Genomic DNA, 19,988 nt, shown 5'->3' on the forward strand with positions numbered 1-19,988 from the left:
CTTAGTCCCTAGGACCACATTCTCTCAAGCTAAATTTTTTATGTTCAGTATAGAGCTCTCAAATAGATACCTTGTGGCAAAAAGTAAGATTGACACCAAGATTCAAAACACTCCTATAATAAAAATGAAATATCTAACTACTAAAGTAAGTCCAATGTTGAATCAAGAAATCCTACATATGATGAGCATAGTATCAATGGAATCATAGTGAATGACACGAGTAACTTAAAGCTCCTAAAAAGAATGTATATATGTAGATATAAAGACATCTATCTATATACTAGTGTCAATCAATCTAGCTCTATTACATGCATGCTTTATGAAATGTATGCACTACATAGGCCATGTGGGAAGCATTGAAGTGCAAGTCCTTATGCACACTGAGGGCTATGAAAAATGCATGCGACACCTTCTTCTGTTATAAATACATCTTAAACAACCTCCCTGACATGTACTTCAAAACTAGAAACATATATATATATATATATATATATATATATATATATATATATATATTGACACCAGTATATCTATATATATATATCTATATATATATATATATATATATATATATATATATATATATATTGGTGTCAATAAATCCATCTCTATTACATATGGAATTTGTAAAATGTATGCACTACATAGGTCATGTAGAAGCATCGGCGTGCAAGTCCATCTGCACTACATGGGACTTGCAACCACATGCAATCCCTTCATATTAAAAGATTTATCCTAACCTCCATAACATGTCAATTGGGCTGTTATAAAAACCATGTGTAACGAGTATGCTTGTATCTTGCTCTGAGAGCCTACCTAAGACTATATAAAGCTTTCTCAATCTGTATATTTTTTATTCCTGACCTTTATAAACAAAATCATGAGGCTAAGATACATAGACCTCCTCATGCAAATCTCCATTCAAGAAAGCATTTTTGATATCCAACTGATGTACATTCTAACCTTTATTATGTGCTGCTAATGCAATGATACTCTGCATTGGTAGAGTCATACGATATGTGGGTGTAAAGGTTTCACCATATTCAATACCTTTCTCTTATACATAACAAGCCTAGCTTTGTATCGTTGAACATTGTTGTTCAGTTTGTAAACCTATTTCATGCCAATGGCCTTCTACCAAATCCCGTGCATCATTTTTTAGCATCAAATCATACTCAGATTGCGTAGCACTCATCCAATTTTCAAATTCCTTTGCTTCATCAAAGGAAATAGGTTCCTCTTCATTAGATAAACTGGCAATAAGAGCATGACTTGCATCAACATGAGATGCATGATGAGAACTTGCACGTGTTGTGCTAGGCAAAGGACTGGCCAATTTGCTGTCACGTATTGTTTGCACCAGCCATTTTGGCATACTTTTTGACTCCTCAATTTCTCTTATTTCCTCATCAACTACATCATCAACATTTTCCTCATCAATAGGCTGATATGTGGGCTGAAAAACATGTTGATTTTTAACCTATGTGGGCTGATTTTCAGCATTCCTTTGAGTACCCAAATGCTCTACATCAATGTGTCCTACATTGAATAATGGAAGGAGAGTGTTGAATATGTCTTACAAACATACAATTTGCTATTTTTTACATGAAAGCAAGGACTGAATGGCATCTTCCACAAATACAACATATTTACTCATAAAAATCCACTTGATAGCAATATGATAGAGACGGTAATCTTTACTTTATGAGCTATACCCCACAATACCCCACAACTGCTTCTTAAAATCCTTGATTTTTATAAGGAAACTGTCCATGGAGTCTCCCTCATTCATATGCTCTAACTCTAATTTCTTGCATAGATAAGAAACATGTGCTTTCATTACATACCTAGTACAATGATGCAAGTGCATCCCAAGCATGTTTAGTAGTCCTGTACATGACCGAGTGTGAGGAATGATACTCCTCTTGAAACTGACAAAGCAAGCAACACATATGCTTCCATCCCACTTTGCTTGTTCATGCGTAGGAGGTATGCTATCCTGTGGTGGTAAAGCATGTCTTCCATCCCACTTTGTTTGTTCCTGCGTAGGAGGTATGCTATCTTGTGGTGGTGGTAAAGCACCATGTGAAATTGAGTCCATGTTTGCAGATGTGCCTTCTGCATCATGTTCATCAGAGGAACCACAGAACGTTTCTCAATACCAACCACAACATTCAATAGTCCTTTGGCTACCAATACATGCATGTCTTCCATCCCACTTTGTTTGTTTCTACGTAGAAGGTATGCTATCTTGTGGTAAAGCACCATGTGAAACTCAGTCTGTGTTTATATATGTACCTTCTTTTGCATCATGTTCATCAGAGAAATCATGATATTTCTCAGTACCAACCACAATATTCCATAGCCCTTTGACTACCAATACATGTCATATCATATAGGACCATAACATGTAGTTGGTCCTGTCAATCTTATCCTCAGCGCGAGACGGCGGATAACATCCGAAATATATCTCTATCTGCCATTTCTGATAGTCCCAAGTAAGTAATCATGCAACTTGCAAGTGTTAAGTTCTCCTTTGATGCAACCAAGGTGGCTACTAATAAGGCTATTGAGATAATGGTGACCTACAAGGTGTATGAAAGAAATACAGGGTAAAGTGAGTAGAAATTTTACTTGTAAGATGTAGAGATCGATGTTGCTGAAGTATAGCTCATAGACAAGATCCAATGTGGTGTTGTTAATGCTTTCTTGTGTATCTACACACCCATTTGTAGTATATCTGACAATACTACTTCAAAATATGATGAAGAACAATGCAAATCCAGTCCTCGAAGATGTCTATAGAAAACCAAAAAATCACGTGAACAGCCCCCAAAATGCGCCTGGAACAAAAACTCAACCAAAAAATGTTGGTACTACATAATATAAAGTACTGCACACTTTTAGGTCCTCTTTCTTCTCCTAGAAGGGCTCCTTGATCTGATTCAAGAAGATAGGCAACTCGGGGTGAAGGGTAGGCAACAACACAGGGGGAGGAGCGTATGCTCTAATACCAAATGTTGGAAATAGGATTAGAAGAATACACACACACGCGCATACACACACATACACAGTGGAGAAGCTCAAGGGAGCACATAATGAGATGATAGATAGATAATGAATGTGTGTTATACAAAGATGATAAGTATACCCCAAGATGGGTGTACACTAGCACGGGAAAAAACCTCCTAAAGAGGGAAAGTTCCGCAAATGGTCCTAGTTTTTTCACACACATCACTACCAAATATGGCTACACACAAGGTAAATAAAACCCTAGAAAAATGCAGTCACACAAATGGCAGCCATACCCACGTTCTTCACCCCCTTTCTTTTAATTCGTTTTCACATTTTTCTTCAAGTCAAGGGTGCCCATTTGATGAAAATTTGACCAAAACCCTTCATACTTGTCTCGAATCTCACCTATTTAATGTCTGGTTTTCTTTCAAGATCTCCATAGCCATGCCTTACACACACCTATTGGAGATGCTTCTTGTTTTCATGATGTGTATGGCGATTCTCCTTGTACATGGGACATTGCCAGGTACTATGCTAATTGCATAGAGGATGACATAGAGAGAGTCGTACCTATGGAGAGTTTGTTGGATTATCATTGTACTACCACACCTATCATGAGGACGGGGATGACTATGATGATGCATGCTCTATGCTTGATGGTGGAGCATGTGATGATAGTATCGATGATGGAGATACCCACTATGATGATGTTTGCCCTATGCTTGATGGTGGACATTTTTATATGCACAGTGATCATGTGTATTTGGATGATCACACCTATGCCCATACGGATGTGAGCTTTGAGGTGTGTATTTTTGGACCTTATGGATGCTGACACAAGGTGATGGTTTATACAGTTGGGGCATTCATTTTTTGATGTCCTTGGTGCCATTTGGAATCTAAATTTTATGGAGAGCACATGACCTTAACATTTTCCATGATCCTAGTGGAGGATGCATGCTTAGATTTCTCTTTGATGGTAATTTCTGACATTGGCCATTTAACCATGGGGGTTATAGAGCCATTGTCTTGGTGAGTTCAAGACGTGGATTTCCATTTAACCTAGCAAGTTACATGGTTATCTCTATCTCTTACATGTACTTAGTGGATCATAGGACATGCCACTTTTGCATTTATGGTTACTTGGCTGATCAAGGATGGGTGTATAAGCTTTCCCTTGGAACCTAGCATGATTAGTGGAGTTTATTGATCATTGCATATGACATTGTGATTCCCATGACTAAGAGACATCGACATTGGATGGTGACTCTCATGGAGTTTCATTTGATCCAGGTGGTCATGTGGATCATCATTTTGGTAGATTATTGGATGGAGTTTCCTTCAGTACATGTGGTTAATGAATGTGTGCATATGGATCATTGGTTCTTGGGATTTTCATTTGACCCAGGAGATTGTGTGATTATTGAGGATGCATGGCTACATCATCTTTCCGACCCGGGTGGCATCATGTTCTATAGCTTGGGAGTTGGTCCATGGAGTTTTCCATTTGGTCTAAGAGACTACGAGGGTCTTTTGATGTTGATGTTATTTGTACATCGACATTCGAGGGTTTCCATTTTATGCTGGCCGGCAACTTAACTTATTATACAGGATCATGGACTATTGACACTTACTATGGTCTATGAATCCACATGTTGTGGGTCGGTTTTGGTTTGTTTTGCATTACCACCCTTAGATTTCAAGGACAAAATCATTGTAGGAGGGGATGGTTTTTAATGTAAGAAATTATGTGCTTAGTTGTACTACACATGCACATGTGGGATGAGGGCCTAAGAATGTGATATGGGGCATAGGACTTGGGTTTATGGGCAGCCCATGTGTGAAAGGTCCTAGGAGTAAGTAACTATATAAGTCACTTATGGGATAGTTTGTACATCTTTGATATCTTTTGATATATGACCATTTGGTTATCTCCTTGCCTAGAGCAAGCTTCCATGGTGAGCTTCTCCCTTCATGAGATTCTAGGATGGTGACCTCCTACACCCTTGTTTTCTACTCCATGTAATGAGTGGGCCTTCTTCTTGCATACTCAAGTGCAATGCTTATTGGTTCAATAGTAATGTTGTACTACATCTCTCGACAAACTCTATTTATGGGTTTGGTGTAATGTAGAGGTTTAGATACACATTCATATGGGGAATGGGCCTAGGCACTTTGGGCTTAGGGTCATTTACATATGTGGGCTTACGGGGCCTTGGGGGATAAAAGGTATAAGGCACATGGATATTGTACAACTTTATGACCTTTTGACATATCACTTTTACATGTTCTTGGAGCTCTCATGCCCAAGCTTCCATGGTGGTACTCCCTCATGAGTGCAAGGTGGTACTTTCTTGGAGTACACATGCGGTACTCCATGTGATGAGTGCATCTTTCTCTTCTCTCTACTCTCCCCTTTCTTGCATCGGTATTAGAGCCTAGCCTTTGATCCATCGTCTTCTTTCTTTCATTCACTTCTTTCAAAAAAATGTATGATTCTTAATCTTCTTGATTTTCTTGTTTTCTTAATCTTTCCCCAAAGCATGGAAAGGTTCCAAGTGGACGCTAGGAACAAAGGCATTATGAGTAAATGTAAGCATTATTCATCACCTTCATAGCCTTGTATGCCACATAATATGAAGAAAAACCATAGCAACACATCACCACTTCTTGGGAATAGGCATTATGAGTAAATGTAAGCATTATTCATCACCTTCATAGCCTTTTATGCCACATAATATGAAGAAAAACCATAGCAACACGTCACGACTTCTTGGAAATAGGTAGGGTTTCATAAAAAATCACCAAATCTTGAACCCCTTTGTAAGAAATGAACCATTGAAGCAACTAATTGATGGAATATGCTTGAGGGATTCACCATTGACAAAAAAGAAAACCCTAATACTAAGAAATTGAAGCATTCAATCATAGTTGAAGTTAGTTATAGGAGAGTAATTTTTCAACCACTATGTGGATTATGGCCTTCAATTCATCACGAAATCGTGCTTATCAGGAAACATCTTCAAGGACAAATTCACGCAGTAATCTACAACTGTTAGAGCTTGAAACCAAGTTAATATACCCTTCTTGCAATGTGTTCCAAGTATTAGAGAGCCCTTACTTGTGAATCACGAGCTCCAAAACCTCCAAGAAGAAATAGACATCGGCCTCCTAACGGTGCACATCGTGAGCAAAACGAGCAGAATCATAGCTTAAATAGAATCTTAGACTTCCCCTAATCAAAGCCCTAATCAAAGCCCTAGGCTTTGGCAAGCTCAAAAGTGTAGAAAGAAGCACCATGGCTCTCACAAATTAAGCAAAGAAGAGGGAGAAAAATGAAAACGTTTTTGATTAGGAACACTAATCAAGATTAATTACTTTTTCCCTAATTTTGGTCCTAGAATTTGAAAAATTGGTGTGACTCACCAAAAAATCTGGTCCACGGTAACCCATGCTAGGAAATAAACCAAGAAACGGAACTTTAACCAATCAAGGTCACCATAACCATCTTCTTGATCAAAAAAATCAAGAAAACGTAGAAAATTCAAGAAAATGGATCAAAGGCATGAGTTATGATACCACTGCAAGAACAAGGCCCACTCATTACATGAAGTAGATAAGGGTTTAGGTCACCATCCTAGAATCTCATGAAGGGAGAAGATCACCATGGAAAATTGCTCTAGGCAAGAAGATAACCAGATTGTCATGTATCAAAAGGTATCAAAGATGTACAAACTATCTCATAATAAGTGACTTATATAATCACTAACTCCTAGGACCTTTCACACATGGGCTGCCCATAAACCCAAGTCCTATGCCCCATATCATGTGCTTAGGCCCTCATCCCACATGTGCATGTGTAACATAATTTCCTACATTACAAAGTACATCATGTCTTCCACTGAACTTCAAGAGCACTATCTAGCAACACAATCCTACATATTCTCTTCATTCTATGAATATTGGCATCCTTAAACATGTTACAAATACGTGAAGTAGAATAGATCATGATAGCTTGAGTCTCTTAAACTTTCTTCCAAACTTTGAGATTTATGAATATCTAAGACTATCTTGATTTTGAATGAAGTTATTATACCTTTCTTTGGTAAATCTTCATGCAACACTTGGAATAGGAAGACTTTCAAGTCTGCCCCCAAAAGATTTTGCATATTGAGATGAATAACATATTTTGACTATATAAAATAAATCTTTGTTAAAAAAGAAGAGGGCTTCTCTAGAAACAAAACCTTCACAAAATTAGCATGCGCGGCTTCAAAAGTACCAGCTCCACTTGCTACCACTCAACACCACTAAAAAGATGTAGGGGAGAAGGGAGCTTGAGCTCTTACAAGCACACACACTCTCACAGACTAGAAGAGAACACACAAGGTGAGGCTAGAAATTGTTGTTCTTCTTCTTCTAAAACAAAAGAGGTCTACAAAGAAGATAAAGTGACTAACACACATACCAGAGTATATACAAGTGGTCCATAATGTGAACACGCTAAAGTAGAGTGGGTAGGTGTGGACTAGTCAGTGTAGTCCAGCTATAGAATCTCTGGCAAAGATATGTCAGAGATAGCTACCAAACCCGCTAGTGATGTAAATGTCAAACAATCATGCAGGTGCCTCGTGAGTGTTAGCTCATGTTAAGCTTGACATCTTAACACTCCCCCTCAAGCTCAATCATGTCAAACAATCATGCAGGCGCCTTGTGAGTGTTAGCTCATGTTAAGCTTGACATCTTAACACTCCCCCTCAAGCTCAACTCCAGCTCGTGAACTCCAAGCATATCTCAAAATCTGCGGAGCTTCTCAGCTCCCAAGACCTTTGTGAAGATGTTAACGACCTAATCCTATGTGCTAATGTAGGCCAAGTCAAGGTCGCTTGCCAAGACTCTCTCCCTAATGAAGTGGTATTGTACCTCAATGTGTTTCATCCGTGCATGGAAAACTGGGTTCTTGGCCAACTGTATATTGCTAATATTGTCACAATATATGACAAACTCTCTCTCCACATGCACCCTCAAATCAGCAAGTAGCTTGCGTAACCAAGCTACCTCACATGCTGCTATCGCGGCTCCTTTGTACTCTACCTTTGTACTCGACAAGGCAAATGTGGACTGTTTCTTGTTGTTCCATGTCACAGCAGCAGCACTCCCTAATGAAAACATAAATCCACTAGTAGATCTCTTGTCTGAGATGCTATCTGCCCAATCTGCATCTGTGTACCCATATAGCTCTGATGGTACCCCTGCTGTATAAAACAATGCATAATCAACAGTGGCCCTCAAATACCGAAGTGTGTGTTACACACTATCAAGATGTGGTTTACATGAAACCTACATAAAGTGGCTCTCTAAGTCAATGGTGTAACTCAAATATGGCTTGCTAATTGTGACATAGATTAAACTCCCCACAATTTTCCTATACATAGTGGGGTCCTCCAACACATAACCTGCATCTGCACGAGGTTGCCATTTTGATCTAATGGCACCCTTACAACCAACCATCCCATACTTTGACAACATGTCTAATACATACTGTCTTGGTGACAGCCAAATACCATTAGATGTGTGAATGACCTCAATGCCCAAAAAGTAGTGCAGATCTCATAAATCCTTCATGTCAAACTTCCTTTTGAGAAGGATTTTCACATGCTCAATCTCTTCTAAGTTGTCACCCCCAACAATTTGATCATCTACATAGATGGTAATGATCATAATACCCTTATCACTCTTGTGCACATACAAAGAGTGGTCTGCATCTACCATATGAAAACCAATAGTGACAAGATACTCAGAAATCTTGTTATGCCATGCTCGTGGAGCTTGCTTCAGTCCATACAAGGCCTTACGAAGCTTACATACATACTCTAGGTGACCTATATCCTCAAAACCAGGTGGACTGATCCATACACACTTCTTCTTGCAAAAGTTACCATGCAAGAACACATTTTTTACATCCATCTGATGTAAAAACCAGCCTTTAGCTGTAGCCACCGCAATCACAGCTCTCTCACAGCAGTTGCCATCTTTGTAACTGTGGCAAATGTCTTCTCATAATCAATCCCATGTGTCTGTGCATATCCTTTGGCTCTACCAATCTAGCCTTGTACCTGCTTATGCTACCATCATTGTTATGTTTCACCTTATACACCCACTTACATCCAGTAGCTTTCTTGCCTTCAAGAAATGGCACCAAATCCCAAGTTTCATTTCCATATACAATGTATCCATATCCTCATCCATAGCTTTCTCCCAAAACGCATTTCCAATAGCCCCATCAAAACATGTGGGATCTACAACTTGCATAACTTTTGCCATGTAACCATAGTGATGTGCCATATAACCATCATAAGTCAACCTCTGCACAGGGTTTTTGACTCTTCCAAATCTCCATAACTTTGCATTCATGGCTTATAAAGCTTTCTTTACACCAGGTGTCCTCATTGCTGGAATCCCAAGCTCCTCATCAAGGCTCATCTCCGAGCCACTATATTCTCCATCAACAAGAGAATGCCCTGCAAAAATATCAGGCATACCAATACGCTCAACCACTTTCTCATTGCCTTTATGTGATGTCCTAACTACATTTCTAGGACTAGTATTATAACACAACCTTCCACTCCATGGTCTATCAACAAAACCACTGCATGAGGACTCTCCTGGTCCATTCAATGACTGTGATTGTTGACTTGCATTCTCTGCAACCACATTTCCACTTACATCAGTCCCAACATCTTTTTTAGCAACATACCAGCTACTCATCTCATCAAATACAACATCCCTCCTTACCTTCAATTCATGTGTAGTAAGATTATAACATCTATATCCCTTTTGCTCAAGGGAATACCTAATAAACACACATTTTCCTGCCTTTGGATCGAGCTTAGTACGCAACTCATCTGGCACATGCACATGTGCAATACATCCAAAAACTTTTAAGTGAGACAAATCAGGTTTCTTGCCAGTAAACTTTTTCTTTGGCGTTACATCATGTATGGCTACAGCAGGAGTCTTGTTCATGATATAAACTGCTATAGACACAATGCTCATGTTATCTTAGTAATGTGCTTGTTTTTCCACTCATAGTAACTCCATTTTACTGCGGAGTGTATCTACATGTAAACTGTCTCTAAATGCCATTCTTCCGTAAGAAATCAGAGAACTCATTGGAGAAGTATTCTCCCCCTCCATTTGGCCTTAGGCACTTCACACACTTTCCTGTGTGTTTTTCAGCCATCACTCTGAAATTCTAAAAATGAGTGAAAACTTCACTCTTGTGCTTTCTGAAATATACCCACACTTTCCTCATGTGATTATCAATGATTATCCGTAGAGTCTGATGGGCAAACAAAGCGTATGAATCATCAGATTGTAGAGAGGATATGCTTCATGCATATGTCTCTGGAAAAGCATCAAATTGGAAAAAATATCTTTCAATGATGGAATTTGTCTATAATAGTTTTAAACATATGGCTATTGATTTTAGTCCGTTTATGCTTTTGTATGGGTATCAACCTAGGGCACCTATTGATGTCGGTCTTAAGGACATCGAGCTTGATGCATCGAGGGATTTCTTGCGTGATATGCAGGAAATGCTGATCGAAGCTTGGGATTCTATCAGGAGTGCTCAGGATAGGGCACGGTTCTATGGTGATAGAGGACACTCAACTTGGTCTTTTAAACCAAGAGCGTTGGTTTATTTAAAAGTTCCTAAAGATTTTCAGACTTTGTCAAAAGGAAAATGCTTGAATTTATCTCCTAGATATTGTGGCCCATTTCGATTTATACATCGGATTGGCACGGTTGCGTATGAACTTAAACTACCTCCACATGTTAGAGTTCATCGAGTCTTTCATATCAATAGATTGAAAGGGAAACTGGGAGGTGAGGATACTCCTCAAGAATTCGTTGAAGTTGAAGAATTATCCTATGTTCCACATGAACCTGATAAGGTACTTGAATTAAGGGAAAGGAAACTTTGTAGTTGACTAATCCCTGGGGTTAAAATTAGGTGGAAAGATAGGGAAATAGAGGATTCGACTTGGGAGTCGGTTGAGATTGTTCAGCGCAGTTCTCCTTCTTTTCATTGCAAGAGTGCAATGTTTTGAGAGAGGGGAAGTATGTTATATGCACATTATGTGTGCATATACTAGGAGGCTAACCCACATTAGGCTTGTGAGCATGGGAGCATGGGAACAAGCTCTAGTGGAGCATGGGTTAGGACTAACCTTAAGGGTTAAGGCTAGGGTCAGCCAGGCATCCAAGGGTCACACATGGGAGATGGAGAGTTAAGAGTCACTTGAGGGCCCTCCTATATAATAGGGACATGGGGCATACTCAAGGGAGGCTAAGGCTATGGTCTCTTGATGTTATCTTGAGGCTAGGTTATGTTATGTTCTCTTGTGGGTAAAGGATCATAACTACTCACCTACCATTTCACACTATAGCTACATGCTACTGGATTGGAGTTATACCTCTTGATAGTATGGGACATCAAGGTAAAGGTATGATGTACTTCATTATAATTCATGTATGCATCCTTTGGGCTCGGGGATGGTCGAGTGGATGAGTTTATGCCTGATTTATGCATGTTTATGCATAACAATTATCTAGAGAGATTATGCCCAATCATGGTGTCCTGTATGCTAATAGAAAGCAAATACATGACTTTCCTTGCTCCTTGATTCCAATCCTTGTATTCTTTTACATCTGCAAAACAGTTGGATTAATCTTCGGTATCTCTGGTGCCTCCTCATGTTCACCCAATAGCCTTTTCCCATCAGAAAATTTATTAATCTAAACCTCCAAGCATGGAAGTTGTTCTTGTCAAGCTTCTCTGCAACAATATGGTTAATTCCATCATTTGACATCTTGTCTGCAACAACACAAACTTACCAAAAACAACACTCTTGTTTGACCTTGCACAAACTGTTGTATTCTTTGCAGTGGTACTATGCTACACCCAAACTGTCACAACCAGTGACCTCAACTTGCATACATACACCCAATAGCACATGTAAGACCTCTTTGCAGTACACAGAGTGTCTGCACAACCAATTGCCCTTCCTACAGTACGAAAAATAAAATTTTACAGAGAACTGAAACTTATCCGTAGCGTCCGTGAGAACGCCTGCGAGACGAAGAACTGAAAAACGGAGGTCCAGACACGCATGAAACGCGTTTTCGGCCTGAAATTTTTTGTCTTAAGGACGAAACAACTGGCCTTAAGCTCCACTCCCGCAAAGAAAGCTCCTCAATCGGAGTTTGTTTGTCGGTGCCTCCCAAAGAGCTCCCAATAAGGGTGTAGTAGCCAACACAAAGGGGGAAGAGTAGATGAAGATCTTACCCTCGTACCGCGTCCTGTGCTTCTCTTACTTGCCACTCAGCTCTTAGCATGAACCAAGCTCTGATACTATGAAAAGATGTAGCGGAGACGGGAGATTGAACGAGATCTACAAAGGAGATAAAGTGACTAACACACATACCTAAGTATATACAAGTCGGTGCTAGGTACCAAACCCGCCAGTAATGTAAATGTCGAACGGCCACACAGGCGCCTCGTGAGTGTCATGTTGAGCTTGACATCTCAACAACCACTTGATGGTAGGTAGACCTTTGAAACCATGATAAAAACACCACATACACTTATAAGTATATTTACAACAAAACATCTAAAAAAAGAAAATCAATATAATGAATCCATCAAATAGAAGTAGTAACAATGGGCTTCGACTACAAATGGTGGCATAGATGGATCCAAGTTCATGTCCTTTACCATGTGCACATGTTGCACCCACCACCTCCTATTTTGAACTCAAGAATGCATCTTTTTCAAGATATTGTACCAAGCCTCTCACCCTGGGAGGGCTTCTACATGAGAGTTGCAACCATTCTCATCTTGAAATGCAAAGGTATCCACACACATTCCTCTCTAACATTATGCATAATACATGAGGATATAGAAACATGGGTCCTTCTAGAGCTGAAGCTTCCCATTGAAAATGAAGCTTTAGGAAAAGGTAATTAAGATGAGAGGGAAAAGAAGTAGATTATAGGTTCCAAGAGCAAGAAGCTCTCAAGAAAGGATGAGGAAAATAAGAGAGAGAGAGAGAGAGAGAGAGAGAGAGAGAGTGAAAAAGAAGCAAGTTGCAAGATTCAAGAGAAATTTACAAGTTGGAGGCTCCAAGAGCATGCAAAAAGATCCAAATGGCCTTGCATATAAGTGAACACTTATGGCCTTGCATATAATTGAACATTTCTCATATTGTAAACACACTCTCTCATTGTACAATAGAGTCTCGCTCTTGCTTCCCTCTTCTATCCTTATGCTTGTGTAGCTACTATAGGTGTGTGAGAGAGAGAAGAGGTGTACACCCATTTAGTGAACGGCATTGAGGTGACATATCTGGGGTGGGAGATTGCGAAAGGGATGTGAGAGAGAGGAGAGGTGTATACACATTGAGTGAATGGCATCGAGGCGACATATCTAGGGTGGGAGTTTATGAGAAGCATGGGAGCTATGCACGCCGTTGCTTCGTGCGGCTTACAAGCCAACGGTCCTCATGACACATGTTTGGATGGAGGTAGTGATGTAGAGTGATTTCTTGAGCCTTCGATGCTAATCACAAGGGCCGGGGGGGGGGGGGGGGGGATTTCATTGAGTCTATAATAACACATACATGGAAAAGGGGAAAAGATGGGGATCTGCATCTTGCTGCTTACATGAGCTAAGGATAAAAAATTCCACGAGTTTGTAAATGCCCTAAGAGTAGAGTTATACTTGAATGGCAGTAAAGTGAAGCATGCAAGTTATTTAAGCACGGTTGCACAAAACTCTATGTGGTGCTTGTATTCACATCGAGGTGGAGTTGGGCCAGTTGTAGATAATGGGTTGGGAGCTAGAAGCCAAAAATCTCTAGGTGTGAATGCTAGGTGTGAATGGTGACCTATTTGCAAGTGAACCCAGCCTCAGGCACACTAGAATTGTCTCTCACACAGGCTTAGACAATGGCAGATCCAACTCGTCTGCCGTTTGCCAGGAGTTTTGAGGAAGGCCAGGAGCAGCTCCAACTTGAGCAATACGAGGATGCCGTGAGGAGTCTTGCACACGCGCATCAACTTGCCCTGAAATTTGATGACAGCACGGGAGCTTTCTTCAGCTACGATTACCTGAGACAGAGCATCCACCCCTGCATCGCCCCAGGGAAAGAGGAAGAAGAAAGGTGCTACTCGATGCTGGTGGGCTTCTTGCGGGAGGCCTGCGAGGGCAACAATAATGCTGAAGAAGAAAAAGCCTGGGCAGCATACTATTTGGGCAGATCGCTTTTCTTACAGGGCGAGGACATGGACGATAAAGCCGCCCATTGGCTGCAGATCTGCTACCGCCTCGCTTCCACAGATTACCTTAAATACGAGGTAAGCATGTCCCTTGGTGTATTGTTCTCACAAACAATTATCAGCAAAGCAGTAGATTATTATAAGTGCGCATTGCAAGCGGCCTTATCCTTGCAAAGAAGAGTTACCCTCCAAGTCTGCACTTTTTACATGCTTTGCCCTCTTCTTTGCGAACTGCGTAACACTGAAGAAGCACTTCGGCAGCTTTCTCACCTCCAAAGTCTGGCCGATCTTTCCGACGATCCATTCGTCAAAGGGGTTTCTGCACGAGTGGAGGGTCACCTTTGCTACCTATTACGTCAATACCACCGGTCTAAGACGGCCAATTTAGCTGCCATCACACTACTAGAACACCTCCCTGCTCATTTAAACGAATATTATGACACATACTCCCCCTTAGTTGGAGATTCTAATGACTCGATCCAGAGGATCAATATCACAGCTGAAAGCCTTGCACGTGCGTGGTATGAAATTGGTGAGATGGAATTTTTTGGAGACCTAGCATATGCAATGGAAGCATTCCATAAAGCCTTGCAGTATGGCAGGATCGATGATGAAGTAGATGCCCTCAGTGGTCTTGCTAGGGTTTGCTTTTGGGAGGGGCGACTCCAAGAAGCAGATGAGTATGTTGATAAGATGCTTGAGCTCTCTGAAGATTCACATCAATCAGCTTTCGCACTTGTATTACGGGCAAGAATAACATACAGACGCCATGAAGGTGCCCTCAGTGAAGAAATCTTCACAAAAGCATATGGGTTCTTAGATGAAGCTGAGAGGAAGATAGCAAGAAAATGGCCAGGGGATCTACCAAAAGTCCAACATTGGCAAGGATTCCTTTGTGCTAAAATGCTAAAAAAGGATCAAGCAATTCAAAAATTTGAGCAGAGTCTGAAAGGTTTTTGGGAGGAAGAGGCTATGCTGGGGCATTCCAATAGCGAAGGGCAGATATCACATTTGGAGTTCGAAAAGTGGATTTTCCGCTACTTACAGATATGCTTGGTTAGTTCAGAACCAGAGCAAGTCAAGCGTGCAATCATCTGGGCCGAAAAGGAGCGTGCAAGGGATTTGATTCGGGAGATGAATGATTATGTTGATGTTGGGCTGGATTCCTTTGATTCAAAAGATGAGGACACGGCATGGGAAGAAATAGAATCCATCGTCAGTCTAGCTGGTGAGGATTCTGTGTTTCTGCTGTTCACACAGCTACAAGACAATATAGCCATAATCTACCTCCTACATGGAGGAGACGAGCCCAAATATAAGCTCTCAGTCATTGAAACCATGGAAGAGTCAAATCAGTTTCTTATGCTTCCCATCTTTACCACAGTGCAGCAAGTCAAGTATCAGATACTACATCCAAGCTCCACTACTAGTATTAGCGATAGCTGCAGGGTACAAAAAGAATGGCTAGAGTATTTTCACCTGCTGTTGATAGAGCCTTGGAAAGCTGAACTGGAGAGAATCAAGCCAAGCAAGATTATTCTTGTTCCTACTGAGGTGAGTAGCTCAGAATCTCTTTTGCTTCGAATATATACTTCATGGAAACTCATAGAATGGTGTGCACTGCAGGAATTATCTTTGCTACCATTTGCTGCTCTCCGGGATAGGTCACGAGAGGATGATGAAGAGCCGTATTTGATTCAACAGTATGCATTGGTTTATGCTCCTTCTCTCCAGGTGTTCAAGCAGTGTGAATTACAATGGGAGAGACTAAAAAACAGACAACCATCACATGAGCAAACAGCACTCGTGGTTGGGAATCCTACACTTCAACATGAACCAGAGCTTCAAAGCCTGGCATCTGCCCAAGAGGAGGCAGTCAATGTTGCTCAAATGCTGCAGAATGATGCATGCTTTTGTGACGTCAAACTTCTCCTAGAGAATGATGCCACTGTGGAAGCGGTGCTTGACTCTCTCGCAAGCTGTAATTGGGTTCACATGGCATGCCATGCTATTGTGAATGATGAATTTCCAAATGGTGCACTGCTACTGGGTTCACACAGTTCAACCAGTGGTGCCATGCAGCCTGGATTTACAACTGTCAGGGATCCTAGATCAAGGAAGTCGCTGGATGAGTCCAAATTTCTTGATTCTGTGATGATGGTGGCAACAGAGAGTACAACATTGTTCCGAGGGATGGCAAATAAAAATCTTCATCATGGGAACATGATGCCTGCCACTGTGAATCTTGAGCAGCCCCAAGTGGAGAAATCTTTGCTGAAGTTTGCCCAACAGACACAACGGTGTGCTGGGAGGCTGACTGGGGAGGACATCACCAAGAAACTTCAAGCATCGGCAGTTGTGCTTAGTGCATGCAGCACAGGGCTGGGACAGGTATGTGGGGAGGGCATCCTAGGGCTGTCCAGGTCGCTTCATGTGGCAGGTGTACCTGCCACACTTGTCTCACTTTGGAAGGTGGGGGACAAACCAACTCTTGAATTTATGGAACTTCTGTACTCCAGACTATTTAAAGGACTGGAGCTTGTCCTTGCAGTCCAGAGTGCCATGAAAATCATGATTGAGGCAGAGGATGATTTTGGTAACCCGGTATACTCTGTTGAAAATTGGGCAGCTTTTATGATGTCAGGGGGGCTTTCCATGAAGCTTGTTTACTAGAATGAAACCATGCCCCCAAGCCTCCCCCCCAAGCCTCCCCGCCCCCCCCCCCCCCCCCCCCCCCCCCCCCCCGCCAACAACAACAACACAAAAAGAGGCCTTCTCTTGAAGGCTTGAAGGTTAATTTTGCCCTCTGAAGACTTCAGATTCTAGCATTGCTCCCTTGGCGACGTCCTGTCCGGAATGGGGCATGCGGGTGTAGTCGGTCTTTGATTTTTGGGCTGATCAAATGTCTGTGACGGTGTAGGGAAAGGACTTGGGGAGGCCTTTCCCTAAAAGAAAATGGGGAGTTGGTGCTCGCCAGTGACCCATTTTCCTAGGGAAAGGCCAACCCGTGGCCTTTCCCAACCATCATGGTCTTGGGGGGTGGAACAATTTTTTAAAATTCCTTTCGTTGATGTGGCAATTTTTTGTTACTCTCTATTTTTTAACATTCCATGTGCTGATGTGTCAGGGCTTTATTGACCTTCTATTTTTTAACATTTTGATTCTTTAAAAACAAAGCTTGCTGGGATTGATTTTTCCAAGATCATGATGATTAGGGTTTGATTCTAGAGTAGCTGTTTATCGACCATGTATAAGCATGCTCAAATCATTGAGGTTAGGATTCTATTCTAGAGGAACCCTTTATAGATTAAAATGGCTAAGAAAAGATTACATCACCTATTCAGAGATGATTAGGTAAGGAAGAGTATCTCGTGTGCCATGTTGCCTTTGCTATGCATTGAAGGGGATGTTAAATTTTACCCTTGAAAAAGAAGGCTCTCTTGTCCACTTGTTGTAATTATTGCTATATTTCTTGGAGCTACATTCAATAGTCATTTGAGAATTCAACATCTCTTTAATTCTTGTTGGCTTGCCTCCTATATGTTGAGATATCGAGCTCATCTAGTGAGGCGGTGAACACTGATGACCCGCCTAGAGGATAGGTCCCACACTTACACCACTGGCAGTCAAAGATTCCTTGCAGAACTCTGTTTTAAGAACTGCAGGAAGACAGATTGGTTGTGCAGACATTGTGTATGCTGCAAGGAGGTCAACAGTTGCCATTGGGTGTATGTATGCACATTGAGGTCACTGGTTGTGATATTTGAGTGTAGTACAGTACCGCTGTAGAAAATATGACAGTTTGTGTAGGACAAACCCAGAGTGCTGTTTCTGGTAAATTTGTGTGTCTGGCAAGATGTCAAATGATGGCATAAACCAAATTGTTGCTGAGAAGCTTGACAAAAATAACTTCTATGCTTGGAGGTTCAGGTTGACAAATTTCCTGAGAGGAAAGGGTTACTGGGACTACATAGAAGATGAGCATGAAGAGGCACTGGAGATACCGGAGATCAATCCGACTGTTACAGATGTGAAAGAATTCAAGGATTGGAACCAAGGAGCCAGAAAAGTTATGTATTGGCTCTCTATCAGTATACATGACACCATGATTGAGCACATACAGGATGCCAAGTCCCCCAAGGAGGCATGGGACACCTTGGTAAAACTCTATGAAATAAATACCAAGGCACGAAAGATGCAGTTGAAGAATGAACTTCTTACTGTGGAGAAAAAGAGTATGTCTGTGAATGACTATACATTGAAGATAAAGGGTATTGTGGAATCCCTTGCATCTATTGGCGTTTTAGTAGATGATGTTGATAAGGTGGAAGTATCTCGGGCCACAATACAATGCGTTTAAGACGTCTATTCAGGCTTAGGAAAAGATTCCCAATTTCACGGATTTGGTGTCTATGTTGATTATAGAAGAGAAGAGTTTGGGTGAAGACCAACAGTCTTTACAAAACAAAAACAGTTCAGAGCAAAACGCCTTCTATACAAGTTCAAGAAGAGGACGAGGTAGAGGAGGTCGTGGACGCGGTCAAAGGAGGTGGCTGAACAGGTAATCAGAATTATGGCCAGTAGAGCAGCAACAACAACAGTCCCAGAATTCACAACAACATGCAGGTGGAAGAGGTCAATTCAGAGGCAGGGGGAGTCAAAGAGGTTGTTGAAATTGGCAAAGGCAGTATAATGATACACGTGGATGCTTTTACTGTGGTAAGCCTGGACATGTGCAGGCAGATTATTATAAGAAGCAGGCTGACATGCAAAATGAAAAATTACAGCAAAACAACTATGCATCCTTACGTAAAATCAATGAGGATAATGAAAGGTTGTTTGTTATGCAGCATGTTGTTAATGTCATGTCTAAAAATATTGAAGCAGCACATAAAGATGATGTATGATGGTACGTTGATTCAGGTGCTTTGAATCACATGACAAGTCATGGAGAGTGGTTCAAGGAGACGAAAAACCTTGAAAGACCAGGTTTTGTGGAAACAAGAGATGACACTGCTCATTCAATTTGTTGGAGATGTGCCATTGTCTATGCAGGATGGCAAAGTGAAGTACCTTGCAAATGTACTTCATGTTTCGAACATAACAAAGAATCTGGTTTCAGTTGGCCAGATGATTGAGCAGGGTTTGCAGGTTCGGTTTAACCCTGATGGTTGTTATGTTGAAGACTTTAAGGACAAGTGCAGGTTGGTTGCAAAAGGCAACAGAGTGGGCAGAATGTTTACATTGAATGTAAACATGCTTGAAGTGAGTGCTGCGATGTTTGCAAATGGTTCAGGAATTGTCGTAGACATAGACATTTGGCATAAAAGAATTGGACATGTGAATGTGCAGAGAATGAAGTCTATGCAAATTAAAGGAATTGTGACAGGGCTGCCAAAGTTTAAAGTTGAAGGTATGCAAAATATGTGAAGCATGTCAATTCGGAAAAGCAAACAAAGCATGTATTTTCATGTGACAGAAATGTGAGCAGATATGCACTAGATGTTGTGCATTCAGATGTATGGGGTCCTACAAAGACCATGTCTATGGGAGGCTGCAGGTACTATGTGACTTATTGATGACCACACAAGGAAAGTGTGGGTATACTTCATGAAGGAGAAGAGTGAGGT

The 19,988-nt window shown here is 41.1% G+C and overlaps 1 protein-coding gene across 1 annotated transcript; it reads left to right on the forward strand.

Annotated features, from left to right (window-relative positions):
* The first annotated feature begins 13,967 nt into the window (after positions 1 to 13,967).
* LOC147607129 (uncharacterized) lies at positions 13,968 to 17,087 on the forward strand. Its single transcript, XM_086791339.1, has 2 exons — positions 13,968 to 15,912; positions 15,985 to 17,087. The coding sequence occupies exons 1-2, from the start codon at positions 14,029 to 14,031 to the stop codon at positions 17,029 to 17,031; spliced, it is 2,931 nt and encodes a 976-aa protein (XP_086647465.1). The 5' UTR covers positions 13,968 to 14,028; the 3' UTR covers positions 17,032 to 17,087.
* Positions 17,088 to 19,988: the final 2,901 nt, after the last annotated feature.

The sequence above is a fragment of the Cibotium barometz genome, chromosome 56 (genome assembly GCF_041138505.1).
Source record: "Cibotium barometz isolate CiBa-2024 chromosome 56, ASM4113850v1, whole genome shotgun sequence".
Taxonomy (NCBI): domain Eukaryota; kingdom Viridiplantae; phylum Streptophyta; class Polypodiopsida; order Cyatheales; family Cibotiaceae; genus Cibotium; species Cibotium barometz.

Coding starts and splice junctions, on each gene's coding strand:
- LOC147607129 (XM_086791339.1), top strand. CDS start 14,029: ATGGCAGATCCAACTCGTCTGCCGTTTGCCAGGAGTTTTGAGGAAGGC. Junction 15,913..15,984: donor TTATTCTTGTTCCTACTGAG/GTGAGTAGCTCA, acceptor TGTGCACTGCAG/GAATTATCTTTGCTACCATT.